The following is a 23,486-nucleotide window of genomic DNA, read 5'->3' on the forward strand; positions in this document are numbered from 1 at the left end:
TGGAAAATGGACTGCATGGAAATCTCATGGCCTTCTGCTATATAAGGTACATGTACAGAAGAAAAGCTCTAAATGATGCAGAGAAGGTTGGGAGTGAAAGCTAGGGTCAAATGAGAGAAAAGCTTAGAATGCCCTGAAGAAATCTTCACCTCACTGAGGGGCCAATGGACAGGGTCACTGGTTTACAACCTCCTTTTCTCAGCCAGAAACATCAAGGATCTGTAGTGGATATTTCTCCTGTATGAGCAATACTCAAAATAAATCCTCAAGGCAACATCCAATGAAGAATCCGACTGAGGTCATGGACAGCTCCCAATGCTAGAGAAGGGGTGTACAAGCAGCTGAAGTTTCAAGCTGCCAAGCAGCAGAAAAGAAGCCTACAGAAAAGGTCTTAGCTCTTTGCTCTCCAACAAAGGTTCTAACAGCAAGTCTTTAAGATGTTTTTCTACTTGGGGATAAAATACGTATTTCACCAAATGCAGTGCAGTGATTGCTCAGGGTAATCAAAGACATTGGCATGAGCTGTATGCCAACTTTCAACAAGTATATTTCAGCAACAACGCCACAAAAAAAAAAACAAAAAAAAAAACATTTTTTTTTTTACACAAAGCAGAATATTCAGTCTGTTGCAGTAGTTTGGTTTTAGGCTTAATGTTTATTTGAGAAAACTATAAATATATCGCTGCACTTGACGTTACTGTATGGCTAGCTCTATGACTAGCTCGCTGTTACTGTCTCTTACTCTGCAGTTGTTTAGTCACAATGTCTGGGATCATGAGCGCCCCCTGCCAGGAGGCAAGAAAACTGCCTGCCTCACCTTGAATCTGATCTCTGCCGTTTATGATCGCTCCTCAGCACACAAAACACATTACACATACAGTTGGTTGACACAAAAACACTGAACATTATATACATAAGCTAAATTATGGAAAATCAATTCATACATGAAATGTCTTTTAGCCATTTTATTGGCAGGGTACAGACAGGAGGAACATGTTCTCAGAGTGGCAGCCAGTGCAGTTAGCGAGAGGTTGCAAATTCGAAGCCTCAACTCGCTGCTGCCTCACCGGCTTCGCTTCCGATCATTTGAATGGGAAAATTTTTGAAGAAAAAATAATCAGAATTGGTTAAGCTAAATGAAAAATAGGTACTTTATAGTACAACCCACAATGTGAAAATAGCAATATAAATCATTTTATCATTTTTTATTTTTTTTTTCATGATCGCATGTCCTCCCCTGACCGCACGTCACTGCTGCCCAGAGATGTGTATTCACCTCAGTTTTAGAGTTAGGTTTGTGGTGTTCAAACTTTTATATGCTATTGTTGGTTTGTAAAGTTATGGTCATGTACATTTAAAGGCCCAATGAGTGGTGGTTACAGGCTGAGTACCATTTGTTTATGTTAACGCTATTGACCAAAGGGTTGCTTTTCTGTTTTAATGATTATAGAGCATTTTTGTTCAGCTATAACTCAAATCTAAACACGCCAAAGCCAGTCAAACCTAGAATGACTGGATCTAATGCAGAGCTCATCCCTAGCAAAACACTAAAATAAAAAATGCCCCAGAATCATCTGTGGATAACATACAGTACAGACCAAATGTTTGGACACACCTTTTAATTCAATGAGTTTCCTTTATTTTCATGACTATTGACATTGTAGATTCACACTGAAGGCATCAAAACTATGAATAACACATGTGGAAATATGCACTAAACAAAAAAGTGTAAAACAACTGAAAATACCCCTTATATTCTAGTTTCTTCAAAGTAGCAACCTTTTGCTGTGATTACTGCTTTGCACACACTCTGCATTTTCTTGATGAGCTTCAAGAGGTCGTCACCTGAAATGGTTTTCACTTCATAGGTGTGCCCTGTCAGGTTAATAAGTGGGATTTCTTGCCTTATAAATAGTCATGAAAATAAAGAAAACCCATTGAATTAGAAGGTGTGTCCAAACTTTTGGTCTGTACTGTACATATTTACCTTATGTTTGAAAAACAACAGCTAAGAAATCATAAAACTTATCACCACTCAGGGTGATGCAGAAACAAAATCAGCTTTTCACATTAGGACCGAAAAGAATATTGCATCAGAGAAGCAAATCTAACCAAAACAAAACTCCAATATTCTTAAAACCCCAAACCTCTTCTATTCAGTTCTGCCCAGATATTCCCACACTTCTGCCTCAGATCCGAAGGAGGCTGGTCTGATTAAAAGGCCACTGTGTCATATTTTTCCTGCTCCTCATCCAGCTTCTTCACATCCAAGAACAAGCACTCTACGTTGTTTCAAAGCCCCCTTCCGTCTCTCATGTTTGTACATTTTCTAACAAAGGTGAAATTCAGACACAGCAAGGAAATCACGAACACATCAAAGTACAGAGAAGTATCTGATGCCGCGAGACTATCATTATGTTAACTCACCAAATCAGACACTTAAAAGTTGTTTGAAAAGTTTTTTCTCTTCTGCATCCAAACAGGCAGGCTGTGGCTGCATTATGCAAATCCAGCAAAGCCCTATCTATGGCCCACATGCTAAAGTGGAAACATTATCATCTCTTTCTGTCCTCTTTTGCTCTGTCTCATTCCCCTTCTCTCAGATCCAGCTGCTCATCTGGCAACAGAGCAAAGAAACAAATGAAGTGCTGCAACAGAATGAAGGCTTCACTGGGAGAGTGATAGTAGACAGAAGGAATGAAACAAGGATTTGGTTTGTGGTTTTAAAGACAGTTTTACTCAAACATAGCTCTTTTGTTGGCAGATTAGCAATGGGAAGTCTGGCTTAAACTCAACAATGTCCAGTTGTGCATTCAAATTAAATTTTTAAAATAAATGAATGTTCTTGTGAGCTTGGATGCAGGCCTAATATTTGTGATCTTTCTTTACAGTCAGCTTAAAAAAAGAAACTAATTTGGTCCTTTCTTTGCAGAATTATTTCAGCCCAATTGAGGAGTTTTCAAATATGAATGACCTGCTCAGATACATGTAAAAGCATCTCAGTCATAATTAAGTCTAGACTTTGACAAGGTCACTCTAAAACCTTATTTTTTTCTTAATTATTCAAGACATGCATTTGCTGGTGTGCCTCAGGTCACTGTACTGCTGTCGAACCCAAGTGATCTTGAGCTTAAGGTCACAAACTGGTGGATGGAACCACAAGCTGGAGAGAAAAACTTGTGGTTCCATCAATCACAGAAAAGTGTTAAGGTGCTAATGTATCATGGTAGACCCAGGCCAATACAGTGCCACCAACATATTTGATTGCAGATATGGTGTTCTTTTTCTAAAATGCTGCGTTAGTTTTATGTTCAATGTAACGAGACACAGAACTTTACATTTTTTTAGACTTTTGAGATCCTTTAGAGTACTTCATGTGGTCAGGTTCTATTTCTGATACTTCTTGATTCTACTGGTCACACAGTAATCAGTACTTGGTTGCAGTTTGTAAATGATTCAACAAGGAGAAACTGACTTTCTGACATAGTCCCAGGTTGGATTGGATAGTGTTTTTCTCTTACATGAAGTCATTTTAAAGAGTTTTCTCACAGAGTATCTATTCAGGTTGTTTGTCAGATTTATACATGTTCTTGAAGTTTTGAAACATGCAAGTATGACAACAAAGTAAAAACAGGTGAACTCTGTAAATCCTGTAGCTCACCAGCTGATGCCCAATGTAGGAAGTATATTATGTATTGGATAGTAGAATATCCGCAGGTTAAATATAATATTTAGTTATAAATCACCCAAAATTAGACATCAAATCAAAGTTTTTGTCAACTGTAAAAGGATAAACTAAAAAGTCAAAGAAATCAGCAAATATTAGTAAATTGTTTGAATTTTACAGTCAGGAATCATTTAAAAGATAAGTCCTATAATAAATCAGTGGCTTATATTCTTGAAAAGAATCGCCACATCATCTCATTTCCAGCACAGAAAGTGGGGAATATGGCAGTGTAGACTGAGTAAGTTAAGCCCGCTTAGCTAAAGGTTTTCATTATAACATATAGTAAAGTAAAAGAGGAAAATTGCTCAATATCGTTGTCAGAAGACTGATAGTAACACTGAAAGAGGAATGAACTTGTCTTGGGATAACTACAAGACGTTTTCACCAAATGCATCATCCAGACTGGACTCTTTAAACTTTTAGATACAACATGTTATTGTCTGATAAACATGAAATAATAATTTAGGCTATTGTCACAGAAGGTAAATTCAGCAAAATTGCATGAGTGCATCATAAATATGATTAATAGGGTTAAACTCTTGGCCTGAAGATTTTCAGGCAGCTGTGTATTCTATCTGGGTATTCTGTCTCAAAAATGCATAGCAAATTTACATTAACACACAGAGACTTCTCTTTTATATCTGATTCATTGATTTCTGTATTTATTTTATAATTTCAGCACCAGACATTGAATTTTGACTCCTTTCTCTGTAATATCTCTCCCACCTAAACTGAATAAGTCATAACTTTGAAAGCTTGAAATCACCAGAAATTCTAGACTTGTGACAGGAGTATTCTTCATAATCCTATCTTTTGGAAATAGGTCTGTAGCTTATAAAAAGTCAGAGTGCTTTAGTTGAATAGAGACACTTTAGATGTCAAACCAACCAAAGCTGATCCCGACCCCATGGTGTTAAGACAAGAGAATCACATTATCTCTTCATTTTCTTTCATTTGCACACACATAGAGACACAAGAACTCTTCTCTCTTGCCTCCTGAAACACAGGGGGTTTGAGTCGAAATGAACATTCAGTGCAACATGTTTGTATCCTTACTGAGGCTCTTTTTCTTGACAGTTAATTGAGTTGAGTCAAAATGCACTGAGGTAAAAGGAAATGACTCCAACTGGAACATGTATAACTGGATTAGACTGAATCTGTCTGTAGTGTATTCAGTTATAATTGGCTTATACTGGACTGTATATAATTGAGCTTGTTTACTTTTCAGTAAAACACCCTGAATTTGTTCTAAATTGGTGGTGCAGTATATAAGTAAAATGACTATTTGGGATAGAAATTACTAATAAGGAGTAGATTCCTACTGTCCCTGTGTAAAAGGGCTATCATGTCTCAAACTATATATATATATATATATATAAATAATATAACTGCTCCATGGTGCATAGACATCACTTGTTCCTCACACAAGAGGGATTGTATTTGACAATTGAGGAAGAGCTTCTAGAAGAAATGTTTTTGAAGTTTTGTTGAACAAACTAAAATGACGGAATGTGACACTCCTGTGATCCATCAGAGATAAAGCTGCTTGTTCTGAGCAAAACAAAACTTCAAAAAATCATCAACTTTCAGGGCCCTTTCTTTTCATCACCCGGATATTGCTCAACATAAAGTGTTCAGGAGTTACAATTAATAAATCATGTATGTGTATTTCAAAATAGTGTGTAAAACAGCTGAGAACATAATTAATGCAAACATACATCTAAATGTGCTAAAAAAAAAATAAACAATGGGTAGTGTTCCCCCTACCATTACATTAAAAATCAAACAACACAAGCTAGCAAAAAGAAGGCCTCAATAATTTTCTATCACTTACAAGGGAGACAAATTTGTTTGGAAATATTTCCTGACACAACAGATGTACCAGAGCAGATTAAACAATCAGTTCACATCAGCTTGTAATACTTGAGAGTCAAAGCGTACAATAGCCAGGCACATAAAAAGCCCAGCTAAGTATAGCAGCTGATTTTTCAATAGTTTATGTATTCATCTACCTCTGTGGGAGTCTTCAGTATTTAGTATTTGTATTCAGTATTGAAAAAAAAAACAATAATAAGGAAATGTTATTGTGATGTTGAAGGTTGGTTGACGAAAGACCCAAATGCAGAGGCAACGGTAGCTTGTTTATGAAGAATGATTGAGTGAAAACATGATGAAAAAACTTACAAAAACCACAGGGAGCACCAGGAGCCAGAGCCAAAACAAAAAACAGGAATCCAAGGGAAAAATGACAGCAGGGAAATGATAAGAGCTCACAGGAGGAACCAGCAAGGAGTGACTGAGAAATTAATGGGAGGTTGGACGTTGAAACAATGGACCTGGGCTGATTAGCTAAATGATTGCAGGTGTGATGAGAAAGAGCCGGCAGACAAAGGAGAGAGAGAAAGAGAAAGTGGCACAGCAGGCGAAGGAGAGTACACAGGGAACTAGGAAATGAATCTAACAGTAAAGCAAACAAAAAGAGCAACAAAATTAATTAGTTTAGTCTTAAATGAAAGTGGACAAATACTACAAAAAAAAACAAAACAACAACAACCAGGAAAATATACATACAGTGTGAATGTCAAATCTGAAAGCAAAGCACTCAATTTGCAGAGGAAATGCAGATCATTATAGTCGTAGGAACGTACGATGTGTCGGGTAAGTTTGACTCCGGGTCCCATGGTGACAGAGTCAACCAGTAAAGCAAAAAAGACTAAACTAATTAATTTTTTTTGCTCTTTTTGTCTTCTATTTGATTTTAAACATCAACATTAAGCCAAATCAATCATTATTTGGTTACCTGAAGCCCACCTTCAGCTGTATTATCTAAGTTTATAGCTCTCCTGACACAAACTGGGCCTGGTGTCAGGCCCAGAAACACTTCATCTCCGCTGGTTGGACAAACCCAATGCCACAGTTAATAAAACTAAAGTGGTTAAGAATAACTAGACACAAGAAATAAACAAGATAAACTATAATCACTATGAAAAGACTGAACAACAGACAACAGGAACAAAACTGATGTAACCAAAATAAGACACTAACAATAATAATTAAAATAAAATCCAAATACAAAACAACCTAAAATTCTAACAGTTACAGAGATATTATTATAATTATAAATACCCTTTTGTTGTATTGTTCTGCAGCAGGAATAATTTTACTTTTGTCTTTTTAAATTAAAAAATACTATTTATTTTTAATTTTTGTTAAATAATAGGATATCAAATATTTTACTCAGGATTGCAATACTCAGGGCCACCATACAATACCCTGACAATGACAAACTGACTCATACCTACTTGTAAAGGTATTTTTACATCACTGAAAGTGTTTTTCTCTCATGAATCTATAACAAGCAACCGATTGTCTTTGATAACAAATCATAATACAGTGAGAGCAAATGTTTCCCAAACAAATTAATCACATGTTAATGGTCTCCAAAAAGCATTGACCCCTCTGGTTAAGAGGAGCATCACACAATTTTTATCAGTTAATGATTGTGCACACATTCATGAAACCAGGCAGGAAAAGATCAGTTATAAGACTGAACACACTCTGCATGTACACAAACACACACACATGCACACACAGGTGTTCCTCTCCAAACCCATCCACTCAGTAAATCAGAAATGACCTAGTTAGTTCCCATGACAACAAATCCCAACACAAAGGAGCGGTCAGAAGAATGAATCTTTGGCTGCTGCTGACGTATGTGAGCATCGGAGTGTGCTTAATGAGTGTACCTGAGGAAAAAACAACAGCTTTGTTTCACAGAGCTTCACAAGATCTGGGAACTACGCTACTATGAGCGTAACCTGATCATTGTTAGGGAGTTCATTCTAATAAACTGAGTAGAAAAACTCCAGGGGAACTGACAACAGAGCCCCTTACTGCACAAACGTATTTACAATTAAAGAAAAAGTTTTGTTATTTCTGTTTTTTGCTGTCAAGTAGATGCTAAATGAAGTTTATACTCTTTGAATTTCAACTTTCACCTTAAAATGAAGACAAATGTAAGTATGGTGCATATTAGCAACATTGGGCATAACGGGGCAAAAACACAACAAAACAAATGTGCTGCTATTTCTCAAATAGGACTTTGAAATTAATTTCTGTACAATCATTGAGTGAACTTTATCACAGATTTGTTAAAATACAGTTTAAAAATGCAAAATTTCAACAGGATGTAGTTCACACGTTGATCACTAGATGGCAACAAAGTGTTACTTATACAAGTTTTGGTATTTGTGGGCTCCAGAAGCAGCTTGCAGCAAATCTCCAAAGTCTGCATGGAGTCATGGTAGAAGCAAGATTTACAGGAAGATTTGGGTTGACAATAGTACAGATTTTACACTGTAATAAAAGAAAAATTGTCTCTGTGCCATAAAAAGAAAAAATATATCTGAGCTGAAAATGGGTGTATTCTAATTACTACATAAACGTACACAAACATTTCAATTTCAGGGAAATAAAAACCACTTCTTTAAAAGCCATTATTATGCCATTTAAGAACAAGAACCTTTAAATGGAAAGTTTAATGTGATTGAATGCCAGAAAGTAAAAAAAAAAATAAAAAGTTAAATGTTTGTCTTCGTAACAAAAATCAACCTTAAAACTGACTGAAATTGTCACTTCCCCACAACAATTGGTTATCATCTTCACATGATAAACCATGATCAAACAATATGTCCTTTAACTGAAATGACTCACCCCAAACAGTGAGACACTTTACTGCTCAAATCAGCAGTCAATGAAAGAATCTCAAGTCCCCTTAGTGACAATACCAGCTGCCCTCTATTCCCAGAGAGTAATGAGGGTGGACCAGAATCTAAAGCAGCCAAATAGATTCGGCTATTGTTAATTTTTCTTCTTGGACTTGTTCTTTCTTTTCTACAGGTACATTCCAAACATATTTTTATTTAAACAATCAGATTACAGGGTGGTTTACTCTCAAATACAATGTGATAATATTCCTTTAGGCTCTGCGTAGCCTACTGTAGATGGGCAGTAGTTTACAGTATTTTTTTTCTAATTCAAGTGGTAAAATTAAAGAATGATAACCGAATCAAATAATTCTAATAATCTTACAGCATGTACACTCTATACATGCTGTATACAAGGGTACACAGAGAAAAACAATGGCAGAAACCATGTTCATACTGAATTGAACATGACCAGAGCAAAGGTCTAAGCATGCATAGTTAAAAAGCAAAATTACACAATGCATTCCAGCAAAGCAAAGTCTCTTTTAGAAGTAACTTCTCACAAATGAGGTGGTTCTAGTCCACTTCCTACTTTTTCAGCCCCTAAGAGATACTGTACCATAAATGAGAGAGATGTCAGACAGGATTTTAGTCTAGGTGCAGAGCTTCTGTGTGAACGTCTGGTTACGTTAAGCACCTTGATGAAGATCCATCCCTTTTATCCTGTTCTTCCTGCTCATTTCCCCTCTCATTGCCAGTGCACATTCTTTGCTCCTGTTGTGCTCATGCTGGAATATTAGACATGCAGAGATGGCTGGGTTCTGTTTTACACATCATTCCTAATAACAGCAGCTGCAATTATGGGAAGATTTCACATCTAAAGTAAATGTTTGCACCATTCTTAAGAGTTGATTCATATAAGCGGTCAGAAGAGAAGAGCAGTAATAGACTATGGAGGATGAGGGAAGCCTAGTATGGCGGGTGTAAGGGTGCTGCTAATTCATGGAAATGTTCCTGAGGAGGGAGAACAGAGGGGTAGGGGGAAGTAGATGCGATCTGATATTCACAATATCCACAACTTGGTAAAAATGCAACTTAATGTTTGCTGCGGGACTTCTGGTTGTGTGTGTGTATGGAGCACTGAGACAAAAGCAAGCATGTATTTCAGGCAGAACGAAACAATGCGTTCCAGAAAGCAAGCAGAGACAGAGAGCACCTACCTTCATGTTGTATCTGTGCAGGTTTCTCTGATTCTCTTCACATTAACCGAGGAAAAAACACATCTACGTTGCATTAACTGAAGAAACCCTCTTAAAAGCAGGAGGTTCAGATCGGGATCTGCTCGGGATAACTGTGTTCTTTTTGTGTGAACGCGCAGACTGTTACGTCCTCTCCTCTTCATCAAGGAAGCAGCCTCACGTTGAGCCGAAATCCGAACCCGACTCGTAAAGATGCCCGAACCCAAAACAAAGAATTTAACTGCCGTTTTTCCAGATTTCCCGTCATCGCACTGTGATTTTTTGGGTAAGGATGGTAGGAAAGCAGAGAAAGATGCTCAGAGGATGAGGATGTGAGCAGGTCCCTTCGCTCTTGTTGCCTACGGAAGCCTGCGTGGCCGGGATTTTCTTTCGCCTTTTTTTAAACTACTTAAATTATGTTAACCCACTTCTGAAAACCACACTTTCAATTAAATAAATATAAAGTAACTTTAGAACATAAAAGTAATTAATTAGAGAAAAGATAAATGGAACATTTTGGCCAATATGTAAAATGCTTTGTTTTTAAATATGCATGTTGAAAACACAAAGCTAACACTGCAAATCCGCGTGGACACACCAACATTACAGGGTGATTGCAGTTTTCCATTAGCAGGGACATTGAAGCTGGTCACAGTTGAGTTGAAAAACAACTAAATACATCCTGTAAGAAACCTGTTTAAGGACAGAATGATCATAAATATACAGCAAATGAAATGCATAATTGTTTTAGAAAGGTCAAAGTCTTGACCTAAACCCAACAGCAACTCAATGAAAAAATTGACTCTCAATCTCAGTTAGATTGAGAGCTAGTTGAAAATTCAACAGAGAATCTCAATGTAACATGACTGATCTTCAGCTATTTAAGGAGGTAAATTGTTTATAAAGATGCAAAATTGGATAACCCAATAGCAACTATAACTTCAGTGAAAGTTGTACTATGAGAAGCAGAACACAAGTGTACAAATTGTAAATGGGGTATGAATATGAATAGAGTACTGTACATATTTCAAACAGACCAGTGGGTTTTTTTTTAGGATAAACAAATCAAATATTTATAATGTATTGTACAAGTTGATGTAAATCAGTTTCATCGTTCCACATCAGTTTTTGAGTAGACCAAGTTATGGTCTTCGTCGCCATCTAGTGGTGATTCACAAATACAGCAGACCAGGGAGCAGGCAGTTCAAATCTCAGAGTATCTCAGCAACAAGACACTTCACCTTTGGTTTATAAAACCATGACGTAAAAGATAAAACAAAAGGTGAGAAATCTTGATCAAACCATTTATTTTTTTTTTCCAACATTTATGAAGCCAGAAGGAAAATTTGATTTTGATTGGATCATCCACAATGTCAAAAACGATTAGCTATTTTCTGATCATCATCATCACATCAACACAGTGTATACACAGTACCATTTACAGTTACTAAAAACCCGGGTTGGTACAGTCCTTGTTTTTAAATGACAAATTTTCTTTCAAGCATGGCAATTAGGCTGAACTTTTTATTTCCCTAACTATGCCTTTCTTACATATGATTCAATGTTTGCGCTCACAAAGTGAGTCCAATAATGAATGACTTCAGACAGTGAGAAATGAACTAATCTGTAATCTGTGGATTTCTTTTCTTATGTGACTGCACACTAGACTAAATTAAAAATCCCTGAAAGACTACAAACTAACCAGATTTATTAACATAAACAGAGCTGTCAAAGTGTTAATAAACCCTATATGTTGTGACGCATCCAGAAGCCTAACATTGTTTTTACTTAGTTTCCTAAACATGTACATCCATCAGTTTCACACATCTTAAGGAATGTTAGTAATAGCTTGGTAAACAAAAGAGCAGCAAATGAGGATTTAACCGACTGCAGCAAAGCAGTCAAATGAGGATGGAAACATGCAAAGAAAAAGTGTATGAAATGTTAAATTTCACAGTCTGACGTATCAGACAAACAGATTCAAATTCTTGGTGAAACCAATTGACTACTGAACACATTCCTGCTACTTCAGAAATGGTTACAGCAGACAATAACGTTTTCTATAAGCCAAGAAAAACTTTAATCCAATTATAACGTTTTTGAACAAAGTGACTCAAATTATTTCTTTTAGTTTTTTTTGCAACATTTATGAAGACAGTTGGCTTATAATTATTACACGGGCCTTTTGGGATTTAAGAATAGCAAGGACAGAAGAGAGAAAAAACCCAGGTAGATAGAGAATTGCTGCTGTGATTTATATGTTGCACAATTACAACTTTAGAACAATACTCTCAATTTAATAAATGTTCAATAACTATTCAAAGGCAGGAAAAACACTGTATGTGAGCCACCTGTAGAACGGCCCAATTTTCAAATTGAAAAGACCGGATACAAAAACAAAGAAAGAGGCAGACCAGGCCACAAACACAATGACAAACATCCTCATGCTTCACAGGAAGAAAGAACATAAAATAAAAATCACATGTCAAGCATACACACACACACACACACACACAGCATTTTCAATACTCCAGAGTAATTTTTAACCATCGTTCAAATAAGAGTGGTCTGCAAGATTATCCAAGAAAACCTCTTGAAAAACCAAAACCTCACAGCTGAAGGCAACAGATTGCTTCCATGACTCAGGAAGTTGAATTGTTAATATTATCCGGTGAGTACAGAAAATGAAAAATATAGAAGAAAATCAACATTGTACCCCTTTTTCAGTTTCTTATTCAACATTCATGCTTCCCAAAGATCATCCCACTCTTACACAAATGATGGTTAAAAACAATAGAGTGAATATAGACATTTAAATAATTTACGACGTATGTACACAATAATCCATCTTATTTTTCAGGAGTTTCCTCGTCTTCTCAGGATGTGAGCACATCTTCTAATCACCCATCTTTACTTTAGAGGTCTGAAGGGGAAGAAAATGCTGTTAGAGGGATCTTATAGCAGCTACAGGTGATCACCAGGTAGTATTGTTTAGGAGTCTGGTTTACCTGCAGAATTGCTACAATGACACCAAACAGGCCAATTGCGCTACCAAAGATTTCCACAATAAGAATCTTCACAAAGAGGCTGGCGTTCTGGGCATCTGCCAAAGCTGCTCCGCTGCCCACGATGCCCACACAGATCCCACAGAAAAGGTTGGAAAACCCCACAGTGAGGCCAGCTCCGAACATGGAATAACCTAACCACGAAGGGGATGAAATAAATCACGGGCTCAATATAAACAGGGGAATTATCATGAAAACTACATGAAATTAGAGGGAGAAAAAGTCCTCCTAAAATAACTGCATTGATCAGGTGCAGTTTTATGTTTAGGGCTCCATTAAAAACACTTTGCTGGTTTCTGCCCTTTTACAGTTCAGTTACTTTGAGTCTGTTTTCTCACCAGCTTGGTAATTTCGTGCTCCGATGGTCTCAGGGGTTGTGCCACTGAAATTCTATAAGGTGAGAAGAGGCTCTTTTTAGAGACAATAACTTATCTTCGTTCTGCTGTTTCAACCATATTTCAGTTCTGTAGTAGTTCACAGCTTAAGCTTTATTCTATGCTCGCATTGTACGCTGTCTAGCACTACTTTCATTCTCTATAATTTTATTTAAAAGAAATCTTTGTAGGTAACAGTTTATCCGTTACCTCAGCCATGTTGCTAATAACAATTGCCATGATGATCCCATAAATGGCAACAGCTTCACAGAAGATAATGCTGCAAAGTAAAAAGAACAACAAAAGTAACAATGAGACTTTAGAAATGAAGGAATTGCATCAATATATCTAGTGTCTAGATCCACATTACTAAATGTGCAATATACTAGATCATCAAAAATATCATTTCAATAATTCAATTCATAATGCCTATACTTCCATTTCTGTTAATTTTGATGACTGTGGCATACAAATAATGAAAACCAAAAAAGTATATATACTGTAGAATATATATAAATATATATATAAATATACTACTATATATATACTGTATATGTTTTTTTTTTTTTTAGAATGTCATACTATGCAAGACCAATAATAACTGTTACACAACTGTTACACAATGAGGTTGAGGACTGCTGACTTGACAGTAGTCCAGCAGACGATCATTGACATCCTTGACAAGGAGGTCATACCACAAAATGTGACCGCTAAAGAAGCCGGTGGCTCACAGAGTGCTGCAGCATAGTAAAGCAAGGTTGAGTAGAAGTGAAGTGGAAAGCAGCCACCAAGAAATTTAAGAGGACTTCATGATTCCCTCTGCTGAAAAGCTTCATGGAGGTGTTGATTTCATTTTCCAGCAGGACTTCAACTTTAACAGAGATTTGTGCTGCTGCATTGAAGCAGCAAAACGCACCAAAGGAGCCCTGACAAACTTTTTTAGAGAATCTATTTTACAAACCTTTTCAATAGGCAGACCTTTCGGCATTAAACGTTCCCTTTATATTAATTTTTATGTTGTAATACCAGATTTTTCTGCAAAAAAGACAACTGGGTTTCATAATTAACTGAAATCCAGGATTGAAATATAATGCATTGTATAAGTTTGACCTTCTGAGTTATGTCACTGAAATAAGTTGACTGTTCAATAATAACCTAGTGTAGCAAGATGAACATGTGCTAGTAGGGTTATTTTTATTCTTTTTAATAGTAGAGCAAATGTGCCTACCTGACCAAATTTTTGGTTTTGATTCTTGGAGCCTTGACTCCTCCACCAATGATGCTTGAACCAGTGATGTAGATCCCCCTGGAGATTGAGCCAAAACAAGAATTCAGTTAAAAATTAAAGGAGGAAGAAAAGTGAAAAAGAGTCATAGTCAAAAATTTAATTGATAGCATAAATAACTGAAGGTTTCTATAAACCCAAAATATCTGTAATGGTTGTTATGGTCACTTAACAGCACTATTTGTTGGGCCAGCTCTTGACTTTAGTGACTAATTTGTAGCTAAACAGACTGCATGTTATTTTTACCAGTCAGAGGACTACTTGTTTTTCATCCAAAAAACAGTTTCTTGTAGAAACTGTACTGGCTTCATTTATAACAAACTAGGTTACAGAAAATGTCACTGTGAGTAAATGGCCTGAAAAAACAAGTTGCCAACACGAAGTCACTTTTAAAATTATTAGGTACATTTCTCTCATTATATTGACACTAAAATGCCAAATCTTCAACTGCAACTTAGCTTTACTGCTTTACGATTTATTCCTGGATTATATCTCCATCAGTTACATTGAGACTGTATTGGATAAAAGAGCATATTTTACAGTGTAATAAATTATTCAAATGTGCCAAACAGTAAATGTGCAGAGGACTGACTATAGTTTTAATGGTGAGTTGAAGTTTAACAGATCAGTTCCACCAATGTTTATGATTTTCTTTGTGTTAAGTCAGTTAGTTTGTTATGCCATTTGCAAGATCCATTTTAAAATGATGGAAAACTGACTGAGCAGATATGATTTCTGGCTTATGTTCCTAAAGTTCCTATGGCTTTAGAAACTTAATATTTATAGCACATTTTAAAAATTCTTGCATTATTGATTATGGGTTTTGATCGTCATTTTCCCCCCCAAATTAATAAAAGATAACATATGCATAAAAACAGTAGGAAATTATATAAAAATTTGTAATAAGCTGGATTTGCAAGCGTCAATATTAGGTGGAAAATGTCTATCCAAAGAAAGCTTTACTCTAAACTTTCAATGGTTGGTAACTTTACAGAGGAAAAAAAATGACTTCTACATACTATAAATAATTGTGTTTTTAAATGACAGATTTCTGCTACTTTTCTTGTTCTCACCAAGCTGCTCCCACCACAGACAGAGAGATGGCCAAACCGATGCCCAGATTGGCCCACATAAAAGGAGACGTCTCAGTCAGGAACCTGTAGGGAGAAAAGTAGACATTAAAATAATGATACTTTTGTAAGAGTTTAAAGAATAACTTATTCTGTCCTATGAGGCAAAAGACTGCTTGTATCATTGACTGATTATGACGCATTTCAAAGGAGATCTCAGGCGATCTGCGTGGCACTTACACAAATAGCTTATTAATTTTACAAATTGTATACATTTGTGTTCAAAGTAAAAACAGAGCAGTTCACTTTCTAACAGAACTAGAGATCATCTGCTACTAGAACAATAATGTTAACCAGTCCTAAAATCCACCTGGTTCTTTGTTGTGCTTCAGGGAAAAAGCTCAAAGCATCCAAATGAAAATCATAACAATTGCGCCAGTACTCACCATGCCACATCAAAGCGGAATCCAAGGTCAAATATGGTATAACATATACCTGTGAGAGGAAAATAATCATTTTAAACTGTGGCAGAGCTTAAGGAAGACATATCCAATCACTGTTTTATTAAAAGTGGTATTTGCTTTGTCGGCTGTGTACTAGCTTTCATCTGCTCCAGCTCTAAATATGAAATACCTCAGGAATCAAACTCAAAAGGGATTATTATACTCGTACATAATAGAATATATTTTCTATGTTTTAGAAAAGATATTCTAAGATCAGATAATATGGGGTTTAGCTTGACAATGTAACGCACAGCTCCAGCCATGAATTAATTTTATTTAATAGATAGTTTATGAAACCTGCTATCAGTTTCTGAAAATTCAAAAATGGCTGATCTGATTTTCAAGACTCTTAATGATCACAAACCAACTCACAGGTGCATCTTAATAAATATAAAAAAGACTAGCATTTTACAAGAAAACAAACAAAAAAAAAAATAATCAAGAAAATTATGTACCACACTCAGCATCTTTATCATGAAACTGGCTTCTTTAAATTTGCTGCAGGAGATAGCCATCCTGCCCACAGCCATCAAAATCTACAACTCTTTGAAGAACATTGGTAATATAAATTACAACATTTAATTTTCCTTTGGGAAAGTATTTTTGAAATTAATTAGAATATTATTGAAAATTATATACATAATATAATAATAATTATAAAACATATTACTTTATTTTAGTCATTCAATTCAAAACCCAACTTTTATTTCAAGTATATATTAAACATTTCTCTTAACTTTGGTGGCTGTTGAAAGACAGACTCCAGTTGCAGTCAGCATTTAGTGAATTGTCCCTAAATTCTTGAATGAGCTTTGCTTTACAATCCTTTCAACACTGGAGTTCTCCTAAATGAATTTTGCCACTTTTTTCTACTATGTGATCCTTTCCCATTTACATTGTTGGACACATTATACTGTGAACCGCCAACTTCTTTAGAAGTGAATTTTGTGGATTACTCTCCTTGTTCAGGTTGTCAACAACTGCCTGCTGGACAGTGCAGACATTGTCATGATTTTATAACAAATAATGGTATGAAATAACATGTCTGAATTAAAAATGCCAATAATTAATTTTACGTGATATTACAATTTTCTGAGAAACAAAATTTAGGGTTTTCCTTAAATGTAAGCCACAAACAGAAAAGCACTTGTAAAAGTTCATTTTGTGCAAAACTAGAATACACTTCATTAAATTCAGTTTTTCCAGATAAATTACTTAAATTAAATGAACTACAAAGCTATATTCTCATTTACTGAGATGCATCTACACATAGGATACTGCTCTCCAAAATTACAATACTTAAGAAAATCCTACTCAAGTGATAGTATGATTCTTCATCAGACAGCACGTCACTTGTGAAACCTGTTTATCTTAGAAAAAGGTAAGTAGTAACTATACGGCTTTTATGGGGTCTGAGACCAGACGGCCTGGGTTCCAGCTGAGATCCTTGAAGACTGCATCATCTCTGCGATGGCTCACACTCACGTGAAACAGTTGCAGTTCCTCTTTTATTTTATTTTCATTACACATCCTGTTCCAAATCAAGACAAGCTAACTTGCTAACGTTAGCTTACCAAATAAATTAAATATATTTTTTAAAAAGCAGCTGGGCTATTCTAAATAAACCCAAAATGCAAAAAGTTTTAGAGTAGAATATATCTTAACATGTTCTGTCAAAATGAATCTCTGACTGAAATTTTTCTGACAAGCTAGCTTTTCGCTGCTAACATTCAAGCAGCTAGATGCTACATTAGCTGCTAACTTGTCTCTAAAAATAAATACACGAGAATGCACATTGGCCTCAAAACTGGGATTTGCTTTGGCGTCTAACTGATGCCGCCAACAAAAAGCACAGTTTCAATAATTAAAATAACAAATCTAGTACCAGCTAGTCAAAAAAAAGCCGCAAACCTAGCTAATCCCAAGAAGTAGCCAGATCCCACAGAGGGCTGCTCATCTCAAAATACAAATCACGTAAGAAGGTGCCAACTACTGACTGAAAAACACGAGATACACCCAGTTTCATTCATTAGTTCAACTACTACGAATTTATTTTAAGAGCGTTGCAAGCTTACCAACGATTAGTATTGTAGTCCAGAAGGCCAAAGTGACCCCTGTGTAAAGAATGGCGTGTCCGTTCATCATCCACTCCAACAGCATCTATCCGGCGGTCTCAACTGCAGAAGCAGCAACTTAATCTTGGCTTTAATTTAAAAGCCGACGCAAAAAAAAAGCAAAGAGACAAATTTAATTCTGATTTTCCAAACGGCGTCTGACACTAGAGGAGGAAGAGCAGCAAAAGGAGAAGCTGGTGATGTCAGCTGATCCCGCATGTGACCGAGAACTGAAGGGCTGCGTCCGAATTAGTTTTTATTTTTTGCAGCGTTCTAGGAAAAGTAGAAATAAACACGAAAGCTTACTCTTATACATATTTATCCCTCAAATCTTATATTGATTTTGATCAAAATCATTATACATTCTGCTTTTGATCTTTAGCACAGCTCAGAACAACTAACAAAGTAAATTAGAAAACCAAACTTGTCTTCAAAGGCTGCATCCAATACTAGAGTGAGTCCCGCAATTCTTATGGTGTCCACTCGATGTCAGTGTTGTAACGCCCACGGAGACGTGCTTTGGATTGCACCCCCCAACCCTCACCTCTAAGCCCCCATACATTAGACAATAAATAATAAATGCGCACAGCTGAATAAACACAGACAGTAACCACAATACTTTACAAATATCTGAAAAATCATGTTAATGTAGAAGCTAGATTCATTTTTTATTGTCTGGAAACTGTTATTGATTTATTTTTACTGCCTTGACAATCTGTAGCATTGTATGCTTTCTGTGAGAGTTACACACCTGGATATATACAGTAATCAGTATAGATAGTACTCCATTACAAATATTTGATCAGCCAGCTAAGAGGCTTGTGGTAAACCTGGATGAGCTGCAGAGATTCGTAGTTCAACTGTGAGAATTGGTCAGCATAGCAGTTATTAGCAAACCATTCCACAGATTTATCTATTAAATCAGAACGGCAAAGAAAAAAAAAAAATCCTGTCTATAGTTGGGCACCAACCATGCAGGACCGACATTAAACATGTGCATGATGCCCTGGTGAGATTTGTTCAAAAATGAATTTGTTGGTCTACATATAAAATGTTATTTTGGGTTAAAAGCAAACTACAGATCACAATGGACATAATGTGATCCACTGTGTTTGTCCTCATGGTCAAGCAAAGTGGTGTTGGTATCATGTTATGGGAATGTTTTCATTCAGCGGAGACATGTTTGTATTGTATGTGCAACCTGTATAAAATGTTCATACCAGTGAAAGATCTTTTTGTTACTGTGCCTTTATCTTAATTTAATGTAATGCTTTGTAAGTCAACAATGTTGCAATACGGTTAAAAAATACCATTTCAACTAAGTTGCTTATTTAGTCATGACTTACCATAAAAAACCCAACAAAGCAATTTTATATTAAATAAAAATAGTATTTAAAACACTGCAGCAGAAACTAGATGGAAAGAATTTCTTACCTAATTTTCTTACCTCCAAGTATGCTTTTCCAAGCATCAATCAAAATTTCTTTCTACTCTTTGCCAGCTTTCTCCAGAGAACAGAAGTCCCTCAGCTCTTATTGTTGCTGTCAGTCATGTCCTTTCTTCCATCACAAATAAGAAATGTGTATTGAAAACCGTGAAGAAAACCTAGTCATGCAAAATTGAAAATTGATGTCGAAAGACAACACATAACGCTAAGGTTTGACTTCTTTTTTTTTCCACATCTTTGCCTTTGTGCTTTCTTGTGCTAGGTTTGTTTTCAGTATGATTCAAGACATAAAATAAAAAAGTTTTAAGTCTTTAAAAGATTTCTCTTTGAAATCTTTTAGGATTTCAAGCATGGTTGACAAGCAATGTTAAAATGTGTTAACATCTAACTTAAGAGGGCTATAAAAAATGACACCAAAATGTTCTCCAATGCAAATAGTCAAGTAAAGACAGAAAAAAAATGTCTCAGACAAATCTTTGGTCTAAAAGAGATTAGAGTACTGTTTAAAGTATCAGTATCATTTCTATGTTCAATATGTGCTTTTCCAGTTCTTTGTTTGTAGCTTTAATTATTTTTATTAATTTCTCAGGAAGTTGCATCTAAATCTGTTTTGAAGTCACTGCTTTTTTCCCTTTTGTTTGTCTGATAAACACACATTTGCCTAACTTAACTGGCCTAATTTCTTGTCTTTCCAATTCTGAAGTGTTACTAAGAAGAGCCGTCCTCTGACATCACATTTATGGGAGAAAAACAGTGATCACTCATTAAAAAGTAGATCAGTTTTAAAAATGTAAAATCAATTTTAAAGTAATATATTTATAGTTTAGAGTCTCAATAATGGTGATTTAATAAAAGGTTATTAATTAAACCTACTTTTCCCACTCACTGAATAAAAGTACACTGACAGTAAGAAATAGTCAAAATTTTTTGAGTTTATTTTAAATTAAAATGAACTCATATCGTTCTATCACTTAATGCAGTTTGTTCTATCAAGACTGACTAGTTAGTTATTGAAATACACTTTCTAAAATTAAAGTTTTAAGGAGCATGAAATGTCACTATGCTTGCAAGGAAAATACTTAAAATGAGCCTTCATCCCTTTGAACAAATTAATGATAGAACATAGATATCAGCACTTAAGCTAAATTATTACTTATTTAAAATGTGAGACTTGTTTTACTCATCAAATACTAACAAGCATAAATGACCGTAAGGTCAGTCCACTCAACCGAAAACAGATGAAATAGTGTCAATTGACAAAAATGAAAATTTTCTTCAGTTCTGTATTCATGGAAATCTGCTATGTTTTTTTTTAGTTCATCTCCATAGCTCATAAATGAAACCACTTGAATGCCCAAGGTTTTTACTGTGCACCATCTCTGATTGTATGACGATCAAAGTTGTTGCGCTGTGGAGTCTTGCCTGAGGTATTTTAGGACTTATGACTTTTTTCCTGTCGTGACTGACAAGATAAAAAAGAAGCCCAGAGGCCGTTGAAGGCAGCACAAAAAGACTCTTTACCAAAGAGTTTTTTTTTTTGCAGTATAAGAGGTGATAAACTTCTGACTCACACTGTTCCCATGAAATCTTCTTTCTCATTAAAAGATGACCGCCAGGGTAGTCTGAGTAAGTACATAAAATGACCCACTAGAGCAGAGGAAACTGCAGATACTTTAGAGGAAAGGTCAGAGAATAGAGAGGGTTATGGTCAACTGTACCAGTATGACTGTGCAATTGAACTTTGCCCTCTCATAAGTTGAAAAATACTTGTCTCCATCCATATCTGTCAATCTCTTTTTGAACCTCTGATGTATAGATTACTGTTTAGAATATAAAATATAAGCAATCCGTTTTTATTATTAGTGTTTTCATCTTTCTGAAACCAGAACATTGTAAGAGTGACAGTATTTGGACCAGATTGTGTATGCTCACAATGATTCATGATAACTCTTATATATTCCTGATAACTATATATATATATATTTATATATCTATATATCTATCTATCTATCTATATATATATATATATATATATCCCTGCTTCAAGGATCATGGGAGCATGACAAAATATCAATGATTAAAGGCTAAGGTCAAAGTTCTATTGGATGGAAGTGACCTTTATGCCTTCAGGTGGAGGCTGAAAGCAAAAGTCATCATTCCTCTAAAATCAATATACCCACTTCGCTTGGGAGTACCTGTGGAAAATATCACCATCGAACACAGTTAACAACTGAATCCAGAAATATAATCTGTATCACATATGAAGGAAACCATATCTGTTCTCAAATTTGGGGAAATAAGTTTTTATTTTAATATTTTATCCTAGAAACCAGATTTTTGCAAAAACATTTTTCTGAACTTAAAAAAACACGAATCAGACTTAGAAAAACATGTTTTCTATTCCTTGTACTACCTATTTCAGACTCAAATGGAGAGGTTACCAGAGAGAATGGAAAAACAAATTCAGCATGCAGCGCAGTGTTAATTTACACGTGTGGTGCACAGTCCCCTCAGAGTGATGCATTTCATTTTAGAGAAAGCACAGTGCGTTCGAGCGTGCATCTTTGTTTTTAAGTTGTTTGCGTCTTTCGCACCACTTTGGTTCCATTACAAGCACAGAGAAGCTAAACACAAATCAGAATGCGTCTTCTTACCGTGATGACAAATGCCATCCATTAATAAAAGAGACAAGGCAGAAAGCATAATGTTCCACTCAAAATAATCACGCGCCATTAGTGCAGCTCCTCTCTGTGTGTTTACATGCGCAATAATATTCTGTTCTTCTAGAATCTAAATGAACAGGCTGTGCTTTTTTCAGCTTATGTGTTATGGCTTTGTAATATTTTGCCAAAACCTGACAATCTGAAGATTGTATGCTTCCTTAAATGTGGCATTACGCTAAGAGGAAAAAAGTGTTAATTATTAAAATATGCCTGTTTGTTTTTTCTTCTTTTTTAGAATAGAAGGTTTCATCCAGACTGTGTGCATGCAATCTGGCTTCTCTGGGTGTGTGATTCTATCTGCAGATCGTTTTGATGGTGGTAAATTGCAGAGTAGATAACATACCCATGGTCACATGTCTTTATGAAAAAAGTATTGAATTGATATACCAATAAAAAACATATAAATATTATAAAAGCAGACAGCAACACAGCAGCAGACAAAAATGCTTTTAGGCTTTGGTTTTGGTCCAAAGAGGCTTCTGGCTTCAATGCTTCAGAGAAGTTATTGTGGAATTAATGGATATTCTCTGAAAGCAGGTATTGTCCTTTCCCAGTGTTCCCTATTAAGCAGCCTGGTAAAGTCTCAATAGATACTGCTTTTAGGTTTCAAGCATTTGTAATAAAAAAGTTACATTAAGACTTGCTAAAAGTAATCAGCTAAACTGTGGCCACATGTGAATGTTAAAAAGATTAGAACTCACCTCTGGACACGTTAGGTATATTCATTTATTTAAGTAAAAGTTCAAACTCTTTAGAGAAAACTGTAAATTATATAAATGCTCCATTCACTTAGCTCCTTAAAAACTGTTAGAATAACATTCATGTAAATGTTGTTCCAGTTTTAAATCATGTTTCTATGAATTAAAACTGGTACAAAATTTCAGATTTTTTTCTCAACATCATAAATTGATTACAATGTTATTACAACTCTGATCGAAGAAAATCTCAAATAGCATTCTCAGAGGGAGAACATTTAAAGATTATAAATGAAAGATTTGCTCATACAGCACTTCAAAAACACAAATAAAATCTTAAATGCACAAACAGCCAAAAAAAAAAGAAAGAATCCAAATACCAAACATGCTTGAATCTGATGAAATCAGCCACCACACCACAATAATTAAAAAAAGGTTCTGAGCAAACAACTTGTGTATTTCAGAAAAACAATTTTCGCTTCTTGAAATTTTAATTTGTGTTTTCTTCCTACTTTTGCACACACCACGAGTAAACAACT

General features: G+C 35.5%; 2 protein-coding genes across 2 annotated transcripts in view; both read right to left on the reverse strand.

The window, feature by feature from the left end:
• The window catches only part of b4galt2 (beta-1,4-galactosyltransferase 2), a 158,748-nt gene extending 148,728 nt beyond the window's left edge, over positions 1 to 10,020 (reverse strand). The window contains exon 1 of the mRNA XM_023335623.1: positions 9,654 to 10,020. The gene's annotated coding sequence lies outside the window, so the exon portion shown is untranslated. The remainder of the gene's footprint in view (positions 1 to 9,653) is intronic.
• A 1,782-nt stretch (positions 10,021 to 11,802) lies between these two features.
• On the reverse strand, positions 11,803 to 18,309 carry atp6v0b (ATPase H+ transporting V0 subunit b). Its single transcript, XM_005799946.2, has 8 exons — positions 18,044 to 18,309; positions 15,912 to 15,960; positions 15,469 to 15,552; positions 14,339 to 14,416; positions 13,321 to 13,390; positions 13,075 to 13,126; positions 12,680 to 12,870; positions 11,803 to 12,594 (listed from the first exon to the last, which is right to left on the reverse strand). The coding sequence occupies exons 1-8, from the start codon at positions 18,126 to 18,128 to the stop codon at positions 12,568 to 12,570; spliced, it is 636 nt and encodes a 211-aa protein (XP_005800003.1). The 5' UTR covers positions 18,129 to 18,309; the 3' UTR covers positions 11,803 to 12,567.
• Positions 18,310 to 23,486: the final 5,177 nt, after the last annotated feature.

Source organism: Xiphophorus maculatus, chromosome 6 (genome assembly GCF_002775205.1).
Source record: "Xiphophorus maculatus strain JP 163 A chromosome 6, X_maculatus-5.0-male, whole genome shotgun sequence".
In the NCBI taxonomy this organism is placed as follows: Eukaryota; Metazoa; Chordata; class Actinopteri; order Cyprinodontiformes; family Poeciliidae; genus Xiphophorus; species Xiphophorus maculatus.

Bases quoted from the DNA above. Each gene is read 5' to 3' on its own strand.
- atp6v0b (XM_005799946.2), bottom strand. From the start codon at position 18,128: ATGCTGTTGGAGTGGATGATGAACGGACACGCCATTCTTTACACAGGG. The intron at 15,553-15,911 runs GTGAGTACTGGC...TTCTCCCTACAG, and splicing joins TTCCGCTTTGATGTGGCATG to GTTCCTGACTGAGACGTCTC. The intron at 12,595-12,679 runs GTAAACCAGACT...CTTCCCCTTCAG, and splicing joins TCATTGTAGCAATTCTGCAG to ACCTCTAAAGTAAAGATGGG.